A 22,840-nucleotide genomic window follows, 5' to 3' on the forward strand; every position below is an offset into this window, starting at 1 on the left:
CAGGCAGAGGGAGAAGCAGGCTCCCTGTGGGGACCCCGATGTGAGACTCGATCCCAGGACCCCGGGGTCACGCCCTGGGTCGAAGGCAAATGCTCAGCCACGGAGCCACCTAAGCATCCCAAGACTGTATCTTTTTAATGCCTTGATCACTTTGCTTTCAACTTAAAACTTTACCCGATTTTCCATATTCCGTGAAAGTGCGAAAGACACAAAGCTGACGGGCATTATTTGAAACTGAAAATATAGCAAAAAAAAAAAAAATCAGTAGCAAATCAAAATGAGAAATAGTTCCTCGTTATAGGTGAGGTTTTACTCTTAACGCTGCTTCAAAGATAAAGAAATTATGAAGTCAAGCCTATTTTTATTTTTTTTAATTTTTTTTAAATTTTTTTTATTTATTTACGATAGTCACACAGAGAGAGAATGAGAGAAAGAGAGAGAGAGAGAGAGAGGGGCAAAGACATAGGCAGAGGGAGAAGCAGGCTCCATGCATGCACCGGGAGCCCGACGTGGGATTCGATCCGGGTCTCCAGGATCGCGCCCTGAGCCAAAGGCAGGCGCTAAACCCCTGCGCCACCCAGGGATCCCCAAGCCTATTTTTAAAGAGGGGCTTGCTTTCTTTTTTTTGTTTTGTTTTGTTTTTGAAAGTGGTGAAGTTCTTTGATTCTGGCATTAATAGAACTGCAACAGAATGGTATGTGGTCCATTTAACGTAAAATGAGTAAGTGTTTGCTGAGCGACTCCTTTGTTCTCAGACCGTGAGGACAGCCTGCGCCACGTAGGAGACGCAGCCCCTGCCCCGGAGAGCGTACAGTTCAGTGGATGAGAGAAGCTGGACACACCGATAAATCTGATCGTACCCACAGCGGAAGCTGCTAGGCGTTGCTCCTCCCCCTTCCTCCAGTTCTTTAGCAAGATCTGCAAGGGTCTCCTCTAAAACACCTCGGGACTCTGTCCTCCTCTTGGGTTTGAATGTCGGAGATGGCCTAAGCTGGCGGCCGAGGACGAGACTGTTTTCCCTATAGATTTATTGCCTGATTATTGTGATTCATTCAAACCAGGTTTGAAACGCTGGCAGGTGCTTCCCTTCAAGAGGTGTCTTTGTGTTCCTCTCACACCAGAGTCGCCCGACGTCGGTCCTTCCCTTGTGGTCCACACCACCGTCCCATTTGGGGTCACGCACATGGAGCGCAGTACCAAGGACGTGCAGGAGCTCATCCTCCAGCAGCTGGAAACCGTTTTGCCAGGCCTGCCTCGACCAGCGGCCACCAAATGCCAGAGGTGGAGACATTCACAGGTAATCGGGAAATCCGGGGGCGAGGGCACAGTCTCCTCTGTCAGCGCTGACCAGGTGAGCGGGCCTGACTCCTCTCTCTCATCTCCACCACTTCGTAGCGAAAGAAACGAGCGATGTGGTCCCGGGAACGACTCTTCGGTTGCCTCAGGTGCAACCGTACACGTCCTCAGGTCGTCTTAACCCATTATTTCTCAATGAGAGATGCGTGCAATGTTCCCCAGGGTTGTGTTCAAAGCATCGCAAGGCGTCTACACCCTGAAAATCTGGGGTTTCCTATGCAGGCAAGGCAGGTTATATATCAAAATGCAGCTGTTTCTCTGGGTTTTTTTTCTAAATCAGTACTGTGGTTATATAGAAACCACTGGAACCTCCCAAATTTTTTTGCAATATGTCAAAGTAACCTCGTAAGTATATTTTGCTACCACAATTTTCATTTTTATTAAGTTCCCACTTTGGTTTTGACTGCCGCTGGCAAAGCTCCTTGGGAGACAAAGATGAATATGTGTATAATTCAGCTACTTGAGCTGTTTTTCTGGGTTAGATAAACCTGCTGATTGCTCTCCTAGCTCAGACTTTGAGCTCTTTACACTAAGTAAATGTTGACTTTTCTGAAAATCTCTGCATATTCCAGCAGAAGTTTGTGGGTATTTGTAGAAAAAGTCTTTTGATCTGTAAACTTCGCCGTAAAGCCATCTGGGGCCAGAGGAGCAAAGGGCAGAAGGAGAAAATCAGCAGTGACCTGTCTATTTTTCCCAAGATTTCCGAGCCCATTGGTTGACCGAAGTATCAGCACAGCCAGTTACCCAACTTGGGAAGCCTTTTAAAAAGATGGTATTGTGAGAAATTGCAGCAGATTTTGTATATTTTACAGGGCTTCCCAAAATCAGAGGAAATGGCAAATTATTTCCTAAAATACTGCGGCATGTCTGTGTGTTTACCCGCGTCTTCTCAAGTTCAATTATACAGTGAACCTTTGGGGAAAATATTTACTTGAACATATCATGGTCACTTTGGAAGACTTCACTTTTTCCTTTTAAAAGCATTGAAAAATCTCATAGCTAATGTCCTTAAGTGCTACTTAACTCAATTTTAGGTTTGCTTGAAAAAGAAGACGGGGAAATCATCTTGTCGATATAATTTGAAGCTAGATGTATTACGCAGCAAGTCATTTTGCAATTTATAAATATTCCTTTAAAAGAAACAACAGTTTGTGAGTTTCTTCTTGTGACTTCCGCAAAGTAAGTTAATAAACTGAAAAGATGGGTCTTATTTCTTCAAATTTAATGTGTTAATAGAAATAGATTTGTGCTCTAACCACAAAATGACCTATTCAAAGTTGTGCAATATCACAAAATTTAATAAAAAATATTTGAACACAAAGTACATCCAAACCCTAGCCATGATTTTTATTACAGTTTGGATGTTCTCTCTTGAAATTAACCCAGTGCATTTACAGCTCTGTTGTCACAAAGTCTACGTCAGCTGCAAAGTCTAAAAGAGAGTAAGTTGTTTCATTAAAACTTAGAAGTTTGCATTTTTTCAGTATTCATACTCCTCTTAAAGTACCTTGAGCATCATTCTACAGAGCAGAACACTGTCATCTTTGCCAGACATCTTGCCTACACTGGGAGATAGGGGATGGTGATGTCAGATAGATAGATGATAGGTCAGATAGATGATAGATAGATAGATAGATAGATAGATAGATAGATAGATAGATGATAGAGAGATGATAGAGATAAATGATAGATGATAGATGATAGACAGATGATAGAGAAATATAGATAGATGATAGATGATAGATAGGTGATAGATGAGAGATGATAGATAGATGATAGATAGATGATATAGATTGATAGATGATAGAAAGATGATTGATAGATAGATAGATGATAGAGAGATGATAGATGATGATGATAGAGGGATAGATGATAGAGAGATGATAGAGAGATAGATAGATAGATAGATAGATAGATGATAAATAATCTCCCACATCACCTCAGAAAAAGGAATAATGAATGACAGGTCCAGAGACATAATAGGATTTAACTAGTTTTCAGTTATTGTTCCCAAAAGAACATTTCTCCAGTGCTTTTCAAAGATCCATAGTGACCTTTGAAATTGGACATAAATGCATGCCGCCTCTTGCCTTGCCAGCCCAGAACGCGTGCTCTAGCTTTAACAAGCTCATAGCGTGTGTCCGTGAATGCAGTCATGGGAGCGCATCCACGAATACGGACATGGGCGCGTGTCCATGAATATGGTCTACTACATGCATAGACTGAAGGGAAGGATTGTGTAGGAACAGGAACAAAAATGAAAGAGGATAAACCACCTGTTTTGAACTTCCCTTCATTTCTGAGCAGAGGTGCAGTCCCCATACTGGGGAAATGCCACCCATACTTTCTTCCAGCCTGGGTCCCACACTATGTTCCTTTCTTTTCCTCCTTCCCCTCTCCTCTTCCACCCCAAACGTCTCTTAGTCTTCATATTCCATCACCTTTTGTTTTCTTCCCCCTTTCTGATGAACAGATGATAGAGCCCTTCAAACCCTCATTTTATGAAATCCTCATGTCCCCCACCCCCGGAAGCAATAGGTGGCATGGATTCCCCATGCTACATCCCTCAGGGATTGATTCTTTGTTTCCATTCATTTTATTTTCCCCCTTTCTCTCTTCTTCTGGGATCCCTGCACTGCACCCTGGCACCCAATGGCTGCGAAGGGGAGGGGAGAAGAGGGAGAGAGCGAGCAATCATGAGCACCCATACTGTGGCAGACTAGGAGCTGGGCCTTAAAACGTGTGATCTCTGGACATCGAAAGCCTGCTAAGGGGGCTAGCTTTAACCCACTCTAGAGATGAGAAAACTGAGGCCTCAAAGCCATGGCATAAATCCCCTGAGGTTCCCGGCTAGTAATGACAAAATCAGGTGTCCCTCCTGCCAGTCCCTCCCTACTCATCACTGACCCGCTGTATGATGTGGCTGCTGCAACAAGCCACCACAAGCCACCACAAGCTCAGTAGCTCAAAACAACGTAAATGTCTCATCTTACGGCTCTGGAGATCAGAAGTTCATGACGGGCTAAAATCGAAGGGTGGGCAGGCTGTATTTCTTTCTGCAGTCTCTAGAGGACAACCCGTGTTCCCACCTTTTATGTTTTTTAGAAGTTGCCCACATTCCTTGGCTTGAGGCCCTTCCTCCACGTTCAGAGTTAGCGATAGTTGGTCAGATCCCATCATGCATCACTCTGGCCGTTGCTTTTGCCACTACTCTCCCTTTGAGGACCTTGTGATTCCTGCCTGGATATTCTAGGAAAATCTCCTGATCTTGGGTTCAAGTGATGAACAATGTTTATTCCAGCTGCACCTTTCATTCTGCCTGCGATGCAGCCCTGGCAGGTACTGGGGATTAGGGTGTGGACATCTTGGGTTGGGGGTGAGGGGAGCATGACTTCCGTCGACCACACCCTCTTTCCCCCTGACTTCCTCATGAGTTTCTTTAGAGGCATATCTCCCGCTATTCTCATCAAACCTCCGGAGAGAGCATCACCCCCGTGGGTGCCCCTCTCAGCAAGTGGCCGCTATCTGGAAGGGGTCAGGGGGTATTAGGGGTGGGGGCCACTTCTGGTTCCCCGCTGCTGCTCTGCTGTGCCTGGGCTGCCTATAATGTCACTTACCCACGGTGACGGGAGAGGGGAGACAGATGTCCATTATTGCTCATTTGCTCGCTTGCTGTGCGCATCTAATGAATGCCAGCGGTACGCCCACGACCCTGCTCACGGGACCGCAGGGGCTAGGATTTGCAGACGGCCTTCTCCCGAGGCACTCAGCTGAATTTTTTGGTCTTGAGTAAGATGATGGTGCACGCTTGTGGGCGCGGCTCTGCTGGGAGAAAAGAAGATGAAGGAGGAAGGCGGCTCTGTGCCTCCCATTTGGGTTTGAATAAAACGCTTGAGGAGGTGGATGCAAACTTAGCAAAGCGATGGCAGGTTTTCATGGTCCCCAGTCCTCCCTTCGGCGCTCTTTGCCCTCCATCATTTACAGGTTTATACAGTTCATGTAACTCGATGTCTAAGCTGTGATGCGTCGCATTACGGTTTCTGTAACCCATAGGAGGGTAACGGATGCAGAGATGCCTTTCCGTGACCCTCGATGGGACAGGCGATCAGTTCAACAACCCTAACACTCTCGCTGCTATTCGCTGTGTTTTTCCCTGTTCGGGGTCTTACCGTGATGCCTTCCTCAAACTATAGTCAATGCCTGATTCGCTTGTGAGTTTAATTTTCCCCACCTTTCTTCAGTCCCCAAAAATGCCAGCAGCCCCCTCCTCCACTTTGTGTAGCACACTCATGGATTAATCTCTTTAAAACAAAAACAGAGCAATGAGCAAAAAGAAAATAACTGAATGTATTTTCAAATACCAAGGAAATCAGGAGAGGAATTTAAGATACATTGGTATCTCTGGCAAGATAAATGGATACGGACTCACCTCTTATGCTTTGCAGCACTAAGAGGAATCAAGCGTCTTCTGTAGTTACAGGGTTTTTTGTGTGTTTTTTTGTGTTTGTTTTTACTTAGTCTTTTGCCCTGAGAGGCAGTCTGTTTGTATTTTGTAAGGGAAAAAAACATGAACTCTTTAAGAATCTGATAGAAGCTGGGGCGCCTGGGTGGCATGGACAGTTAAGCATCAGACTTTTGATTTCAGCTCAGGTCATGATCTCAGGGTTGTGAGTTCGAGCCTCAAGTTGGGCTCCAAACTCTGCCCTCAGTCTACTTGAGATTTTCTCTGGTCCTCCCTCCCCCTTGGCTCATGTGCTCACTTGCTTCCTCTCTTTCTCTCTTTCAAATAAATAAGTCTTTTAGAAGAAAATCTGATAGTAGCTATGAGCATGAAGGTTCTCATCATTTCAAAATATGCATGTACATGCAATCACAAAAATTGCATACAATTATGAGGATTTATAAACAACCTAAAGTCTTCCCATGAGTCCAGCATCAAGAGTACCTGCTATAAATGTTATACTCCTATATCCTGTGCAATTTAAGAGCACTTCACAGCCCCGTCTTGTGTTGCAGTCAAGGAAACAATTCCACAACCAAAAGAAATTAAAATACAGGCATATCTTATTTTATTGCACTTGGCTTTATTGCATGTCATAAGATATTGTGGGTTTTGTTGTTTTTTTTTTTTTTTTACACAAGATTTCTGGCAACCCTCAGTGGAGCAAATCTATCAGCACCATTTTTTTACCAACAGAATGTGTTCACTTCATGTGTCTGGGTCATATTTTGGTAATTCTCACATTATTTCCAGCTTTTTCATTGTTATTACATTGATGACGGTGATCTGTGCTCAGTGGTTATGCCTCGCTGAAAGCTTAGACAATGGTGAGCACTTTGTAGCAATAAAAATATTTTTAAATTAAGGCATGTATGTTTTTGAAGACATAATGCTATTGCACACTCAATTGGCTATGGTATAGTGTAAACATAACTTTCATACGCACGGGAAACCGAAAGAATTCTTCTGATTCGCCCAATTGCAATTCTTGCTTTTTTGCGGTGGTCTGAAACCGAAGCCATGTAATCTCCAAGGTAGGCTTGGAACTCCAGTCTTTGCAAGTACCTTCTCTGAAACTTTGAAGAATATCCAAAATTTGTCATCCTCGCCGGTACTTTTGGAAGTCTATCTTCTCACTCTCTATACCTCCTGCTTCTGGAAGCTCCCACACCTTCCCTGTGCAGTCCTTACCTCTCAATTCCCCACTGAAATTTCTCTGACCAGCAGCCCTGTGGTTTATTTCCTCCCATCTGTCCTCCCTTCAGCCTCCTCTTCATATTCTTCACTTCTGATCTATCTTTTTTCCCCCATTTTGGCTTCTTCATTACCTCAGTTGGCATAGTCCTCCCCAGGAGTAGAAGGAATTACAGGAGAAAAGAAGAAATGTACAACGGCTTATGGCCAGAATTTTCCTTAGTGGTTGGTGTTTGGTGGGGGAGCAAGTGCACACACCAAAGAGCCTGAGACCACCTCATACTTACACTCTTCCCCTCCGTGAGATTAATTTCGGGTGTGTGATTGTGCCTAGGTCAGCCCTGGAAGGTCAAGTGATAATTGATATTTTCAATTTTTTTCATTCTTATGCATTTTCTATTATATCGCCCTCATTATCTTGTTTTGCGTAGGTTGGAACTAGAAGGCAGTGATTGTATAAACATGCCAAAATTACAAACCCAAAGGATTGTCCTCTTCAAAGTAGTTGGTCACCTTGATAAGCTACACCCTTATTCCAACAAGATGGCGCACCTCTTTCAGAGCCCGGCGTGTCTTCCTTCGCCAACCATTGGTTGGATCGGGCCCTTGAAATTTGAGCTTTAATTCAATGTTTTAGGAACAAAGTCACTTGGACTTAAATCTTTTTAATAAAATAGATGGCTGATTCTGACACTTTTCTTAAATGGTACAGACTTACACATACAGCCTTCCAGTTTAAGTACTTTGAAAAAATAACCGTTGTGTTTAAGAGTTAAAGTATGCCCCGGGTATTGCCTGCTAGTTTATGACCACAGTAAAATTGCACTCTGTTGATCATTCGGCCCCTAGCCCTGTGATTTTTTTTCTCCCATATTTGTGCTCTAGAATTTCTCGAGTTTTAATAATGTGAGTATGATCTTGGATTCTGGCATCAGACAGGTTTAGGTTCAAAGGCCAGCTCTCAGTGGGCCTCTGACAGGCCAGACTGGCACTCCAGGTCCCAAGGCCCATCCGTGAATGGTAACAACTGAACCTACCTCATTAGGCTGTGGTTGGAATGAAATGGGGCAACACAGTAGAAAACATTTACCACAGACGCTAGTACAAGGCAAGTTCTCAGGAGATATTAGTAAACGGGGAGGAAGGGAAGGTGGGGCCACTTCCTAGTATCTGAGCTCATGTATCCCTGTCCCCTTGTTTTCTTTTCTTTTTGAACATTATTTTATTTATTTTTTAAAATTTTATTTAAATTCAATTATTTAACTTATAATGCATTGTTGGTTTCAGGGTAGAGGGCAGTGATTCATCAGTCCTACATAACACCCAGTGCTCATGACATCACGTGCCTTCCTGAATGCCTATTACTCCATCCCCCCTCCTTGCTTTCCTTTCTTGACTACCTCTCTTCGTGGCCACATGCTGTCCTACTTTTTTGCTTTTCTTACTCTCTTTTCAGAGTTTCTCTCTTTCGTGTTCTCTGCTTCACTTATGCAAATAATCCTGGACAGGCATGTTTCCGAAGGACTGATTCAATGCCAGGGACTACGACAAGTAGTCGTACCATAGGGAGTGTTGAATAACATCAGAGCAAAGTGAAACCAAAGAGATGGATTTCTGTGAACGCAAGGAACTCTTGTCAGTTGGTTTTTTTTTTTTAAGCTTATACATTTTTCAGCTTCTTGCTATTTATTCCCAGACTGACTTGCACATTTTTTAGTGTGTGGTAGTTAAACACATTTATGCCACTTATGCCATGAGTCAACATTTCCTGGCATGAAATTATGGCCGTAGGAGCGCTCTTGCCTATGTGCCATGAGTTTCCGGTAATGTATGGAGAGCCCAAACAGGCCCCTTGGGGATCAGTGGACTGTGGCATGAGCCAGTCCATCCACAGCAGGCCACCTAACAGGTGTCGGTTCTAAGTACTCCATTGCGTAATCTCCCACCTCTTTGTCACTGGCTCATTACTAACGAGTTGTTTCAGTTTATATGAGGTAACTGCATATGTGTGAGATCATTGGCTGAGAAGTTCTGATCATTGAATTAGGGATGTACAGTCACAGTTTAATTGAAGTTTATATGAGCAGATATTTCCCCTTTTGACAAAATTCCATATTATGCAAACTATTAAATGTTTTAACACATAGGAATTTAATTAAATCATTTTTTTCTGCAGTACTCATGAGACTGGCCCTACCATGTTTTCAGTATCACACTTTTTCAGAACTAATTATTTTGAACAGCATTACTTTATAGAAAACTTTTTCAAAGCATCTGTGTCATTTCTCCTGGACAAATGCTATATATTCATCTGCAGTCAGTATTACTACTTAAAACTTGATGATGACTGTTACTGTATGGGTGTGGACACCCCAGGAGAAATAAGCCCTATTCCAGCACTATTCCATAAAGCATAAGTCTACTTGATTTATTTAGGGTAGACATCAGTATTATGCTATAAAACCAACGAACAGAAAAGTTCAGTTGACAAAAGCTATTTATATCCATATTAGAAATTAATCATGTATATTCATGTTTCCATTTTTTTCATGTTTCCATTTATTTTTTTTTCATGTTTCCATTTAATACACCTATATTGAGCTCCTACTCTGTGCCAGACATTATGCAGGATTCTAAAGATTTTATTTATTTATTTGAGAGAGACAAAGAGAGAGCATGAACAGAGGGAGGGAGAAGCCGGCTCCCCACTGAGCAGGGGGCCCAACGTGGGGCTCGATCCCAGGACCCTGGGGTCATGACCTGAGCTGAAGGCAAACACTTAACCCACTGAGCCACCCCAGTACCCCAACATTATACAGGATTCTAAAGACTCAAAGACAGCTCCTTTCTTTCAAGGAGCTTCCTATATAATCAGCAAAGCTAACCAAAAATCAGATAATCATGATGTAGTGTGGTTTGCCATAAGAAAGTCATGTGAACACAGAGAGCTGGAGGAGAGAGTGGTAGTACATAGCTTCCTAAGAGAAGATGTTACTTGAGCTAAATCCTACAAACTGAAGTCAGACAGGCAAAAGGAATGATGTTGGAATGATGTTCCAACAACAGGTGCAGTTCCAGAGGTGGGAGAGTGCAAGGTGCATTCTTTCTTTTCACCTTGGTCTTTGCACCTGGATCTAAAGCACTTCTATAGACATGACCACCCACATCATCATTTTATCATACTGTGTGTGTGTGTCTGTGTGTATTCATTATATATTCTCCTAGATATTCATTCTCTCTGTCTCAAAAATGCCATTTATTTTTTATTTATTTTTAACCATTTATTGATTTTAGAGGGAGAGCATGCATGCGCCCATTGAGGGAAGGACAGAATTTCAAGCCAACTGCCCACTGAGTGCAGAACTTGACACCAGGCTTGATCTCATGACCTTGAGATCAGGACCTGAGCCAAAATCAAGAGTCAGCCACCCAGGTGCCCCACAAACAATGCAATTTATTAATTCTCTAGTTTATGTAGCTCCCTGGGCTTTGTACTTAACTCGCTTCACCCTCCAAGCACCGTGTGGAGTGTCTACTCCTTCTCCATCGCACAGATGAGGAAGTTGGGAAGTAGATGCTCAGTACATTGCATAAGGTTCTTCCAGTGGGAAGTGGCAAAACTGGAATTCAACCACAGGTCTGTTCAAAACGAGTGCTTTCAAACACCTCACTCTACTGCCAGTAATTGTTTGAGTTCTGGCTTTCCCCCAAGTATGACACATTCTTCTATCATCGTCCTTTTGCTGCTGTCAGCTAGAAATAATAGTTAACATTTATGCTCTGATTTTAGAAAGCACTTTTATACTTCTTTTCATTTGATCCTCACAACAATTCTAACCAATCAGGAATAAATATTACTATCTTTGCTTTAAATGAAGAAACTGAGGTTCATGTTGCATGGTTGTTGCCTAATGTGACGCAGCCAGTAAGTAGCAAAATAGAGATTGGATGTTTCATTTTAGATTCAGAAGTCCACATTTCACACTGTATGCAAAAATGAACTAATAAACATGGATCACAAACCATAAAACCTTAAACTATAAAACTTCTAGAAGAAACCATAAGAGAAAAGCTTTACAATATTGAGTTTGGCAAACATGTGTCTTAGATAAGACACAAAAAGCACAAATTATAAAATAATAAATTGATAAATCAGGCTTGATAAAAATTAAAAACAATGTCTTTGAAAGACACTGTTAAGAAAATAAAAGGACAAGACACAGACTTGGAGAAAACATTTGCAAAAACATATATCTGATAAGAGACTAGTGCCCAGAATATATAAAGAACTGTCACAAATCAGTAATAAGAAAATGGCCCAATTATTTAAAAATTATTTGGAAGGGCAACTTTACTAAAGAAGAGGTATGAATTTAACCCTGGAGATGTAATTCTACAATTAAAACTTTGAGACATTGCTGAAAGAAATTAAGAAAGACTTAAATACAGGAAAATACACTTTATGTTCATAGATTTGGAGTTTTAGGGTTTTTTTAGGTAAACTCTGTGCCCAGTGTGGGGCTTGAACTCATGACCCCAAGATCAGGAGTTACATGCTCTACCAACTGAGCCAGCCAACTCCCCCAGGAGACTCAATATTTTAAAGGCAATATTACCCAGAGTGATCTACAGACTCATTGTAATTGCTATCAAGTTCTCAATAGCCTTTGCAGAAATGCTGACCCCAAAATTTATATGGAGTTGCAAGGACCCCAAATAGCTAAAACAATCTCAAAAAAGAACAAACTAGAGGACTTACACTTTCTGATTTCTAAACTTACTACAAAGCTACCCTAATCTAAACAATGTGGTATTGGCCTAAGAATAGACGTATAGATTAACGGAATAGAACCAAGCATCTGGAAAGAAACCTTATGTTAATTGATTTCTGATAAGTTTCCCCAAGAAATTCAATGGAAACAATAGTCTCTTTAACACATAGTGCTGGGATAACTGGATATGCACATCCAAAATAATGAAGTTGGTCCCTTAACTTACATCACATGCAAAAACTCACCAAAATGGATTAAAAATCTAATTATACAAGCTAAAATCATAAAATCTTGGAAGAAAACATAAGGGTAGATCTTCATAACTTTGTATTTGGCAATGGTTTCTTAGATATAACACCAAAAGCATAAGCAACAAGAGAAAAAAACAAATAATTTGGACTTCATAAAAATTCATAACTTTTGTGCATCTAAGGATTATCAAGAAAGTAAAACAACAACTCATAGAATGGGAGAAAATATTTGTGAATCACTTAGCTGATAAGGTTCTATGATCCAGAATAGATAAAGAACTCTTGCAACTCAACAGAAAAAAAAATCAATCCAATTTTAAAATGTGTCAAGGACCTGAATAGATATTTCTCAAAAAAAGAGATACAGGTGGTCAACAAGCACATGAAAAGATGCCCAGTGTCTTTTGTCATTAGGGAGATGCAAATTAAAACCACAATAAGATACCATTTCATAACCACTAAGATAAAGATAATTTGGGAGGAAAAAAAAAGAAAGAAAAAGGCAAAGAACAAATGCTGGTAAGTATGTGGGAAAGTTAGAATGCTCCTACCTTGCTGATGGGAATATAAAATAGTTTGGACATGTGGAAAACAGTGGGCAGTTCCTCAATAAATTATACATAGAGTTGCAAGATGACCAAAGTATTCCCCTCCTATATACCTAAAAGAATTGAAAACGTGTTCAAACAAAACTGTGTCCACAAATGTTCATAGTAGCACCATTTATAACAACTAGAGGTGGAGACAAGCCAAATGTCCATCATGGACAGGAATGAATAAACAAAATACGGTATACCAGAAGACGGACTAATACTCAGGCATAAAAAGCAATGAATTATACCTCAATTAAAACATCAGCCCCTAAGGGGGCACCTGGGTGGTTGGTTAAGCGTTTGACTCTTGATTTCAGCTCAAGTCATGATCTCAGAGTCCTGGGATGGAGCCCCACATTGAGTTGCCCACCCAGTGGGGAGTCTACTTGTCTCCCTCTCCTTCTGCCCCTCCCCCTGTTCACTCACGCAACTCTCACTCTCAAATAAATAAATCCTTTAAAAAAACAATCGTTAGGTAGGAAATATGTCTTCAACATATTTCTAATAAGAGGACCCATGGGAAATTACATAGAAATACACATATTAAACATTTGAAGGACAAAAAAAAAAAAAAGCAATGAGATATTGACAAATGCTACCATGTGGAAAAACCTTGAAAACATTGTGTGCAGTGAAAGAAACCAGACACAAAGTCTACATCTTGAACGATTCCACTTGTATGAAATATCTCAAATAGCCAAACCCATAGAGGCAGAAAACAGATAAGTGTTTGTCAGTGGCTATTACTAATGTCACGTGTATTTTACCACATGCAAAAGAGGAGAGTTTGGATGACAAGTAAGCTCACAAAAAAATGCTGAAGATCATTGGTCGTAAGGGAAATATAAATTAAAACTACAATGAGATGCCATGACACAACTACTAGAATGGCTCAAATCAGAAACTCTGAAGGTACCAAGTGCCGATGAGGGTGTAAATGGAGCCCTCACATATCGCTGTGGCAACGCAAAGTGGCACCAGCCCTTCTGGAACACACTTTCACGGTTTCTTACAAGGTTAAATGCACACTTACCATCTGACCCAAGGGCCCCACACTTAGGGCTTTACCCAAGAGAAATGAAAACATTCATCCACATAAAAACTGATCTGCAAATGTTCACAGCAGCTTTATCAATAATTGCCCCAAACCCCAGAAACAACCCAAATATTCATTACCTAGTAAGTGGGCAAAAGGTTGGATATCCATAAATGAAAATCTACTCAGTGACAAAAGGAAACAAGCTACTGCTGTTTGCGATGGCGTGAGTGACTCCCAGCAGCGTGATCTCGGTGAAAGGAGCCATACTCAAAGGCTAGCTATTGTTTCATTCTACCCGTGTGGCTTCCCGGAATAGGCAAAATTATAGGGATCGAAAATGGATCAGTGGTCACCAGGGGCTGTGACGAGGAGATAAACTACGACGGGACACAAGGAAAATTTCAGGGGGTGAGAGAAATGTTCTCTATATTATTTCTGTGGTAGTCAACAAGGCTGTGTACATGTCAAATTCATAGAACAGTACGCGTATAAAAGGGTGACTTTCACTGTATAGAATTTATACCTCAATTAAACTGACTTTTAAAACCACTTGTTTTTATCCTCCATTGTCATCTCTCTGAGGAGCACAAGCATTGATTCTTTTAATTTCACAGGATTCGAAGTAGAAAGGAGGGTGTTTCTGGACCTGAAGACCAAAATGGCGACCGTTTTTTGGCCCAAATCTCACAACGCAAACAAATCAAAAGCCTTTTTTGGCCCTCCGCATCCTACGATCCCACGGGATTGGATCTTTTGAACGACACAATATTTATATTTAGATGAAAATAAAAGGATTCCAGGCTGTTGGATCACCTCTTGAGGAAGAAGTGGCGTCCATCCCGCCAGCACCCTAGGCAGGCCGCCGACTGCTGGGAACGGAGTTGAAGAGCTAATGCATGAATATACTAAAACCCACTGAAGCGCAGGACATCTCCCACAAAATTAAAAGCTCTAAAGGGGACTGTAACACGACCATCGTTGTGGCCGTTAGGACCGCAGCAGTACTAGAGGAAATAGTATCTCATCCTTCATTGTGTGCTTATGAACAACTCCTCGCCGGAATAGACGGCTCCAGTGTTCTCAGGACTGCAAAAGCTAGAATAGATCTAAACGGATTCAACGTAGACCTCAGGAATTGGATATACAATTTCAGCAAAGTATGGCCTTCGCAATTCAAGCCCCACTAAAGCTGCTCCATGGATCATATAATTGATTTGTGGCGCTTTCTGCCTGCATCTACCCCATGGCCTATTAAAGTAGGATAGACAAATAACCAATAAAGCGGAAAGCTCCACCGAGAATTGACCAGACCGCATCACTCTCTTCACACCTAGGGTGTTCTGACCAATAGTAATTTTACAGCAGCTCTCTGTAGCCCCAGACGCAGAGCCCTGCAGCCCGGAGCCCACAACACAAGCAGGCCTTTCCCTAAAGCATGACAGAGAATCGGGCTCATGAAATCACCATTATATACAATAGAGCACTGGCGATGTGAGTCGAGCACAGGCAAGAGGACATGAGGAACGCAACGCTTAAGAACCAGTCAGCAACGCACCGTCTCTGCAGGAAAGCACCCGGGTATTGATGCAGCTCTATGTGGATATGAAGGACTACGACACGGGATGATTTTTAAAAAGCTTCAAACACCCGTGGCTGCAAGAAGTGCAAGAGTTTTTAAGGAAATATACCTAAAAATAGACCGAGTAGCGTAATCAGCCGTCCCGTGCATCATTATTACCCCAGTTCTCAGTATTGCTTATCTTCCATAATATGCAGCATACGGCTAAGAACAGCCCGTATCATCACTTGTCTTAATCACACAGCAAATATATTCCATATGTTTATGACTTCGGTCTGTGCCACAAAAGAGCGCAGAGACTTGACTGCTCTAAGAGAGAATCTGTAAAAGATACAGACGTACATTGGCCAGGTCACCTGGAAAATGTGGCTTCTTATCTTCATGACACCTAGAACTTTCTAGAATGTTTTCACCATGTCCCAGGAAAGAGAGTTATTTAAAGGATTCTTTAGACTTTCTGTTATCTTACTTTTCAGGATGTTCTTCACAGCACCATTTTGTGAGCTGAGGCTGGATTGTCTGGGTGATGGTTTGATGGTTTCCTAACCGTCGTCACTTACTGTTTGAAATTCAGGCTAATCCAGCCTTTGCCTGGTTTCTACAAAAGGTGAGCCAGAGGCAGAAAATCCCACGTTCTGGAAGTCAGAAAAAGGAGCATGGGCACCCGAAGAGTTGACTCCTGCACGGTGCGCGCGCTGGGGAGCTGAGTTAGGGTGGGCAGGTGTCGCGTGCGATGACATAGGAGGCAAGTAACATGATGGTTCCGAAGGCAGAGGGAACTTTAGAGACTGAAACACCAGAGAAACGTATTATCATAGATGGAAAAAAAAAAAGTTTCTCCACGTTTTAAAGGCCATTCGAACACTGAGAATTTGCAACTTTCTGAAGTTTGGATTAGTATTTTGTTGGCCCACATGCACACATCCTCCGAGCAAACATTTATTCAACACCAGCCGCGTGCAATGGAGTTGGAGACCCTGGGAATATGAAAATGGAAGAAAAAAAGAAAAAATCTACCCCCAGAAAACAAAAACAACCCTCGTGGCCTGCTGTTTCTGAGGACTTATAAGGCTTTTAAACAACAAATACTTCTTACCAAGTTGCCATTTGGTGAGTTAAGTGTGGAGGAATCAGCAACGTTTTTACTGCATTTTCACTGGCCCCAGAGGGGCTTTTAAAAAGTAGGAGCAAGGGATAGAAACATTACATTTTTTATTTGGCCAGTGGAACACATTTTTTTTTTTAACTCAGGAAAAAATGCTTAGGGGCTGATGGTACTTTTCGCTCCTGACCCATCAGTGAGGTCTCATCCTTTCCGGAGCGCCTGGGCCAGAGCCCCATCTATAAATATGTAAACAGACATTTCCACTAACATGAGCACAAGTCCCAGGCTCCCCTTCATCTGTTTACATTTCTCCCTGTTTTTGTAAACAGGCATATGATAGATGCTTGAAGTCAGTGCCTCAGGAACATGGCTGGGACGGGGAGATGTACACATGGGATCAGCGCAGGCCACGTTTCCTCTGCAGCTTCCTCTGCAGCGCAGGCCAGTTCCATCTGCAGCTTTCCTCTGTGGTCCAGACATAGGCATTTATTCCACACTGGATGAATTCTATGCCCCTGGTGCCGACGTTGCCCTACAGCCTTGCGCGTGCTACCGGAGTGTTTAGCCGCAGGTGAACAGACGAAGGGTGTGCTAGCCCCAGATTCTAGTTCTAGCTGGATTAATATTTGGATAGAAGGGGGGATTGCACAAGTTTCTGGGAAAGGAGTCGAACACAGATTTTATTCCATTTAAAAAAAATTACTCATCCACTCACCGAGTCCAAACCAAGGTTATGCAGCGTTACCTGAGATTACTGGTGGTTTTTCAAAGCTGACCTCTGCTCCCCCACCCCAGACCCCCCTTCATGGAAAACATTCCTCGGGCTGAGCACCTCTGTGCTCGGGCCACCTTGGGCGCCTTGCTCCACAGCGGTGGTTCCAAGCGTTCTTATTTCACGGACCAGTAAAATCTCTCTAAAATATTTGGAGAAAAAAATAAGTAATAAATAAAATAAAATAAAATAAATATAAAATAAAATAAAATAAAATAAAATAGGGGATCCCTGGGTAGTGCAGTGGTTTGGCACCTGCCTTTGGCCCAGGGCACGATCCTGGAGACCCAGGATCGAATCCCACGTCGGGCTTCCGGTGCATGGAGCCTGCTTCTCCCTCTGCCTGTCTCTCTCTCTCTCTCTCTCTCTGTGACTATCATAAATAATAAATAAATAAAATAAAATAAAATAAAATAAAATAAATAATTTGGGGAACCACTATGATATTGCCATCTTTGCATCCTGTGATTAAGAATCTAAAAAGCAAAAGCACAGACACAAGCATTTAATGGAAGGAAGAACCAAAAAGCAAAAAAAATAATAAAAATAAAATAGTAAAACTATGACCTCATAACCAAGTTATAAACAGGATACATTTAGTTCTGTGAAGAAAAGCTCGTAATTGTCCTTATTTTTTCTCTTCTTGCCATAGAATGGCTTCTGGGAACCACTGCCTTTGAGGTTTGCATCAGGGCTTAAAAGAATAAGTTAAGTCAACCGAACGTTCCAGTTCTGCTGCTTACGTAGTTCACATGGGTGGCCGCGGAGAGAAGGCGTAGAGACGTGGGAGTGGGCCAGGCTTCCCCGCTGCTCCACAGCCGTGGGTCCCCACCCCCCGGGACTCGGGCGAGCGCCCACGAATCGAGACCGGCCCGGCGCCGGCTGCCATCAGGCAGGGGAGCAGCGGGCGCCGGGGAGGCCCCCGGACTCTGGGAAGGAGGGGAGGCCAGCGTCATGCTCAGGCGTTGGAGTGGTTAGGATCAGCTTAAACAGTCGGTGTGATTGTGGAGAGCTCGAGGCGGTCTCAGCCGGGTCACTGGTCCCGGTCGGGGCGTGACCGTCGGGGACAAGGCCGCATGGGGCAGCCAATTCCGCATGGAATTGGGCTTTCATGGCACTGGGGTTGGGGTCATTCGTTCCTTAACGTGAATTATTTCAAATGCAACTAGAAGTCGGGGATCCGGGCCAGGGGAAGCAGGTGGGGCTCCTACACGGTCCTGTCTCTGGGGCGAGCTGGTCGGCTCCCTCACGAGCAAAGAGGAGGCCTTGGCGAATACCAAGAGCCTCCGGGAGCCCGCGGGTCTCTAGGCCCCTCGCCCCGTCCGGTGCCCAGGGGGGCGCTGCGTTCCCGCCGGGGGGGCCCTGAGCCAGCCTGCCAGGGCCGCCGAAGACGTCACCGCTGTCTCCTCCCTCAGAACGACGAGCGAGCGGGAGGCTGCTGCCTGCGTACGTGAGGCTCAGACGCTGTCCCTCCGGAGCAGCTGCCCTCCAGGACCCTCACCTCGGGAGGCAGCCTGGGCCCGGCCCTGACGCTGCGGGTCCGTGGGCCGCGAGTGGTCCGCGCTGCCAGCCGCTGGGCCGTGGCACCTGTGGCCGCCGTGCAGCCCGGGGCACATGGCTCTGGCCTCCCGCTGTCTGCGCTCTACTTTCCCATGAGTCCCCACAGGAGCAGCGGGCAGCTCCACGGTCATGGGACCAAAGCCAGAGCTGCAGACTGGTGCTCACCCAGGGGTCACGCAGTCACGTCGTGGGGGATGAGGTCACAGGGGTTGAGGCCGTGGGAGATGAGGTCACAGGGATGTGACCCCGGGGTCACAGCCTTGGGGGACGAGGCTGCAGGGGGGTGAGGTCACAGGGGATGAGACCATGGAGGTTGAGGGGGTGGGGGCCGAGGCCATGGGGATTGAGTCTGCGGGGGATGAGGTCATGGGGGACAAGGCCGTGGGGATTGAGGCTATGAGGGTTGAGGCCACAGGGGATGAGGCCACGGGGGATGAGGTCACGGGGGAGAAGGCCATGGGGGATGAGGCCGTGGGGGACAAGGCCGTGGGGGTCAAGGCTGTGGGGACAAGGCCATGGGAGGCCGTGGGGGGCAAGGCCTCGGGGGATGAGGCCATGGGGGGTCGAAGCCATGGGGGACAAGGCTGTGAGGATGAGGCCTTGGGGAATGAGGCTGTGGGGACGAGGCCATGGGGTCGAGGCCGTGGGGGTCGAGGCATGTTGTGGGGAGGACACAGGGCCGGGGCGTTACTGAGGACGTCTGGATGATCCTGGCGCTGACAGGTTTGGACAAAGGCGCTGCACCAGGCTACCCCGGCTTCGTCAGAGAAGGGGGAGGAAGCCGGTAAAGAGTATCCGATCCGCTTATTTCTGGTTGTGGTCCTGCAGCTCGGGTCCAGGCCAGGTTAGCGGAGCGCCTCCCGAGTGCCCGCCCCAGTGACCACCACTGCCAGGTGGGCAGGCTGCCCAGAGGAGGAAGGCCGCGGCCCCAGGGCCACCCGATGGGGGGACGAGATGCGGGGGCTGGGAGATGCCCCACATGCTCCAGGATCCGCACACTCGCCTTGGGCAAGGGCCCCAGCGATTCCCTGGCCACCCACCTGGTGCAGTGGCTTCACCCACGGCTGCTCCTGAGGGGACCGGGGCCGCAGGGGTTCCGAAGTAGCCACCGGCGGCAGAGCTGGGCCCGAGCGGCCGTCACCATGGAGCCCGGCTCCAGAGGCCCTGCCACTCCTTGCCTTTGGGCTTGCTGTGCATTGATCCATGTTCCGGGCTCACCACACGTCTCCCTTACCCCATTTCTACCCTAGTTTCGGAGAGAATTCAGTGATTGATCAGGTCCTGCGACACCTGGGCTCATCCGTCGGGCCCTCCTTACCGCCCGTCACCTGGGCCTCAACCCAGTTAGCCACATGTCACGGCTTGTGAGACGCGGCCGGGCTGGCACCTACACCAGGTCGGGGGGCTATGGTCGGGGCGCTGTTTCCACGCAGGGGAGCTTGGCTATTTGGCTGGAGTATGGGGGGTGGGGGGCTGCAACCCCTTGATATTTTAACCCACAAATTACTTGGGACTGTTTGAGAGAAGAGTACGAGTCATGGTCACGTCTGAGACCCTCCCTCCCTACCGCAGAGAAAGTGCACGACCTGAGCTTGCCAGACAGCTAGCTCTCCAGGCTCAAGGAGGATGCCAGCAAGTACCGTTCCGTGGGGCATCACGTAAGAAGCGGCCCACGTCGCCCGTGCCCCAGGGGACCCCGCCGTGGGGAAGAGCGTGGAACGGGCAGCCCCGAGTGCGCGGAGACGCTTTGGGGAAGGCCTCGCTGTGTTCCTCTCCTATTTCCCTCTGTTTTTGCGGAAGAGCCCCCGCAGGCCAGCCCTGAGGCTGCAACTGCTCCGGCAAGGAGAAAGCTCCGTGTCATTCTTCTTCCCTATTGGTGCCGCCTCCGGGGACGGTGCCTCAGTGGGTTGCGACCACGTCCACGACGAGGGGTGCAGGGGTGCAGTAGCAGGAGCCCGGCTGTTTAAATGCCGCCTGCGGTTTTCTTCCGAGGTTGGCGGCGCATCGAGGACTGGAGTCGGAGAGGCCTCAGCCCTCGCCTCGCCCATGCGGCGACACGGGGGGCCCAGCGGGGTCACAGCGAGAATGGAGCAGCCAAAGGACAGCCGTGCAGGCGGAGCAGCAGGAGGGCCCTGCGCGGGTGGGGCCGGGCAGCCGAGGGCTGGCTCAGCTGTCGGCGTTGCTGTGCAAGGAAGGACGCACGTGGTCAGGTGTGCCACGAGATTTTTATTTCATTTTATTTTTCCGCTGCTTATCACCCTCCCTCTGTGGGCAACCCCCATTTAGAAGTCACTTTAGCCTTCTTGTGCGCTCGTCTCATTCTTCATCTTTGATTTCATTCTCACGCCAAAGGGACCTTTTGTGTGTGTCTTCACCGCTGATAATCAGGATACAAAGAACCCGTTGGGCTCTGCGGTGTGAAGATGGGCGACACCGGCCATCTGTGGCCTCGGGAACCAGCAGCTCTGTGTGGTTCCATGTCATATGTGCCCCACGAGCTGCTCTGGGCCACGACCAGACGACAGTGCCGCACTGCTCGGCACGGGGAGCATTCTCATAACAGCAGCTCCTCCATTTGAGTTTCTGCCCAGTGGGAGCCTCCGAATAACACTTCTCGCATAGATGGTTCCCTGCGAAGACCTTCGTCTGATCAACTGTGTGTCCAGCTTTGCGGTTTGGTTTCTTTGTAGACTCAGCGACCATGTGTCGCACACTTGGTGGAGGCTAGGCCCCCTCCTGCCCTGGATACGAGCCAGTGCCTCCCGGCCGCTGCTCCTGGACACCTGCCGTCCAGGAAGGGAGGCGAATCCAGGCATAATTACGTGCAAAGCGACGACTAAGCTCATAGGAAAAATAACACGCTGGAAAGGCACCTACCCTGCCTGGCAGAGCAAGAGGACTCGGGGCAGGTGACATCTGTGCTGCTTGGGGGGGTGGGGGGCTTTCCATGGCAGGGAAGAGGGGGCGGTGCAGCATCCTCGTTCGAAGTCACAGAAACACGACAAAGAAGCACGTGTGGACGGGACACGTGGCAAAGGCGAACGGCAGCCAAGACACGGGGCTGGAGTAAGACGCGGTCATGCCGGGCCTTCCGTGTGGCGCGGGGAGGGTCTGTTCGTCCGCAGGGGCCAGGAAGGTGCAACACCCATTCCCATGGGGTAGATCTGTTCTCTCTGCTTCCAATTCATCACCCAGGCAGAGAGAAACACGGCTGAGCGGCCCCGGCTCCCGCCTGTGCAGCACGAGGCTTCTCGGAGCCGCCGCTACCCGTGGGGGCTGAGGCAGCCAGATTTTCAGCCCCGCTGTCCCCCCAACACGGTCCCTGAGCTGCGGTACCTCGCTGTGGCTGGAAGGGAGCCCGAGGCGGCGTTGCCCTGAGACCGTGGCTTTGGCACCTGCATGCTCCCCGCAGCAGGCCCTCGACTTCGGGGCAAGGAGCCTGCAGCAAGCACTCTGCATCCATATTTTCGTCGTTGGGTGATTGCAAAGTGGGCGAGTGCACCTAAATGCAGCGGGACTCCTGTCCTGCAAGCTGCAGGCTGGCTCCTCAGCAGCCCCGCCGTCGGCCGTGTGACCCGGCAGCTGGCCCTGGGCGCCCGCCAGACGCAACCACACAGCGCCAGTAGATTATCAGCTCCCCCCGGGCAGAACTTTGTCCCGCGCGCTCTCTCTTGCTTAATACTTACTAACATCCAGTGGTGTCGTGGTTTATCTGTACGGGGACATCAACCGGAATGTGTCAGGACTTCACCACGAATGGAGATCTATGTGTGTGGGGGTCATGCGTAGACTCACAGGTGTGTGTACATGGACGCATCGCCCCATTTGTGTGAATTTCCGAGATGTGTTAAGCTGTGAGACCATCAGACATTTTTTCCTTGTTTTAAAAATCACACATATATGCGTACAACCGTTATTTTGTGTTACGTGTATGTGCGTACGTGCGTACGTGTATATGTGCATGGACGAGTAACCCCATTATATGAATTTTCCAATCTTGGTACATGTGCTGCCGAAGCGAGCGCTTGTATGAATTTCCCAGATGCGTGAAACGATCAGTGATTATCAGACATTTTTGTTTGTTCTACTGAAACCAAGTCTTCATGGAAAACATTTCT

The 22,840-nt window shown here is 46.5% G+C and overlaps 1 protein-coding gene across 2 annotated transcripts in view; it reads left to right on the forward strand.

Moving 5' to 3' along the window:
* RNLS (renalase, FAD dependent amine oxidase) overlaps positions 1-22,840 on the forward strand; it is a 243,598-nt gene that overhangs the window by 216,354 nt on the left and 4,404 nt on the right. For both annotated transcript variants that reach the window (XM_055322061.1, XM_055322062.1), the window contains exon 6: positions 1,122-1,297. In XM_055322061.1, the coding sequence (XP_055178036.1) occupies positions 1,122-1,297 (176 nt within the window). The remainder of the gene's footprint in view (positions 1-1,121; positions 1,298-22,840) is intronic.

The sequence above is a fragment of the Nyctereutes procyonoides genome, unplaced genomic scaffold (assembly GCF_905146905.1).
Source record: "Nyctereutes procyonoides isolate TBG_1078 unplaced genomic scaffold, NYPRO_anot_genome, whole genome shotgun sequence".
NCBI lineage: Eukaryota > Metazoa > Chordata > Mammalia > Carnivora > Canidae > Nyctereutes > Nyctereutes procyonoides.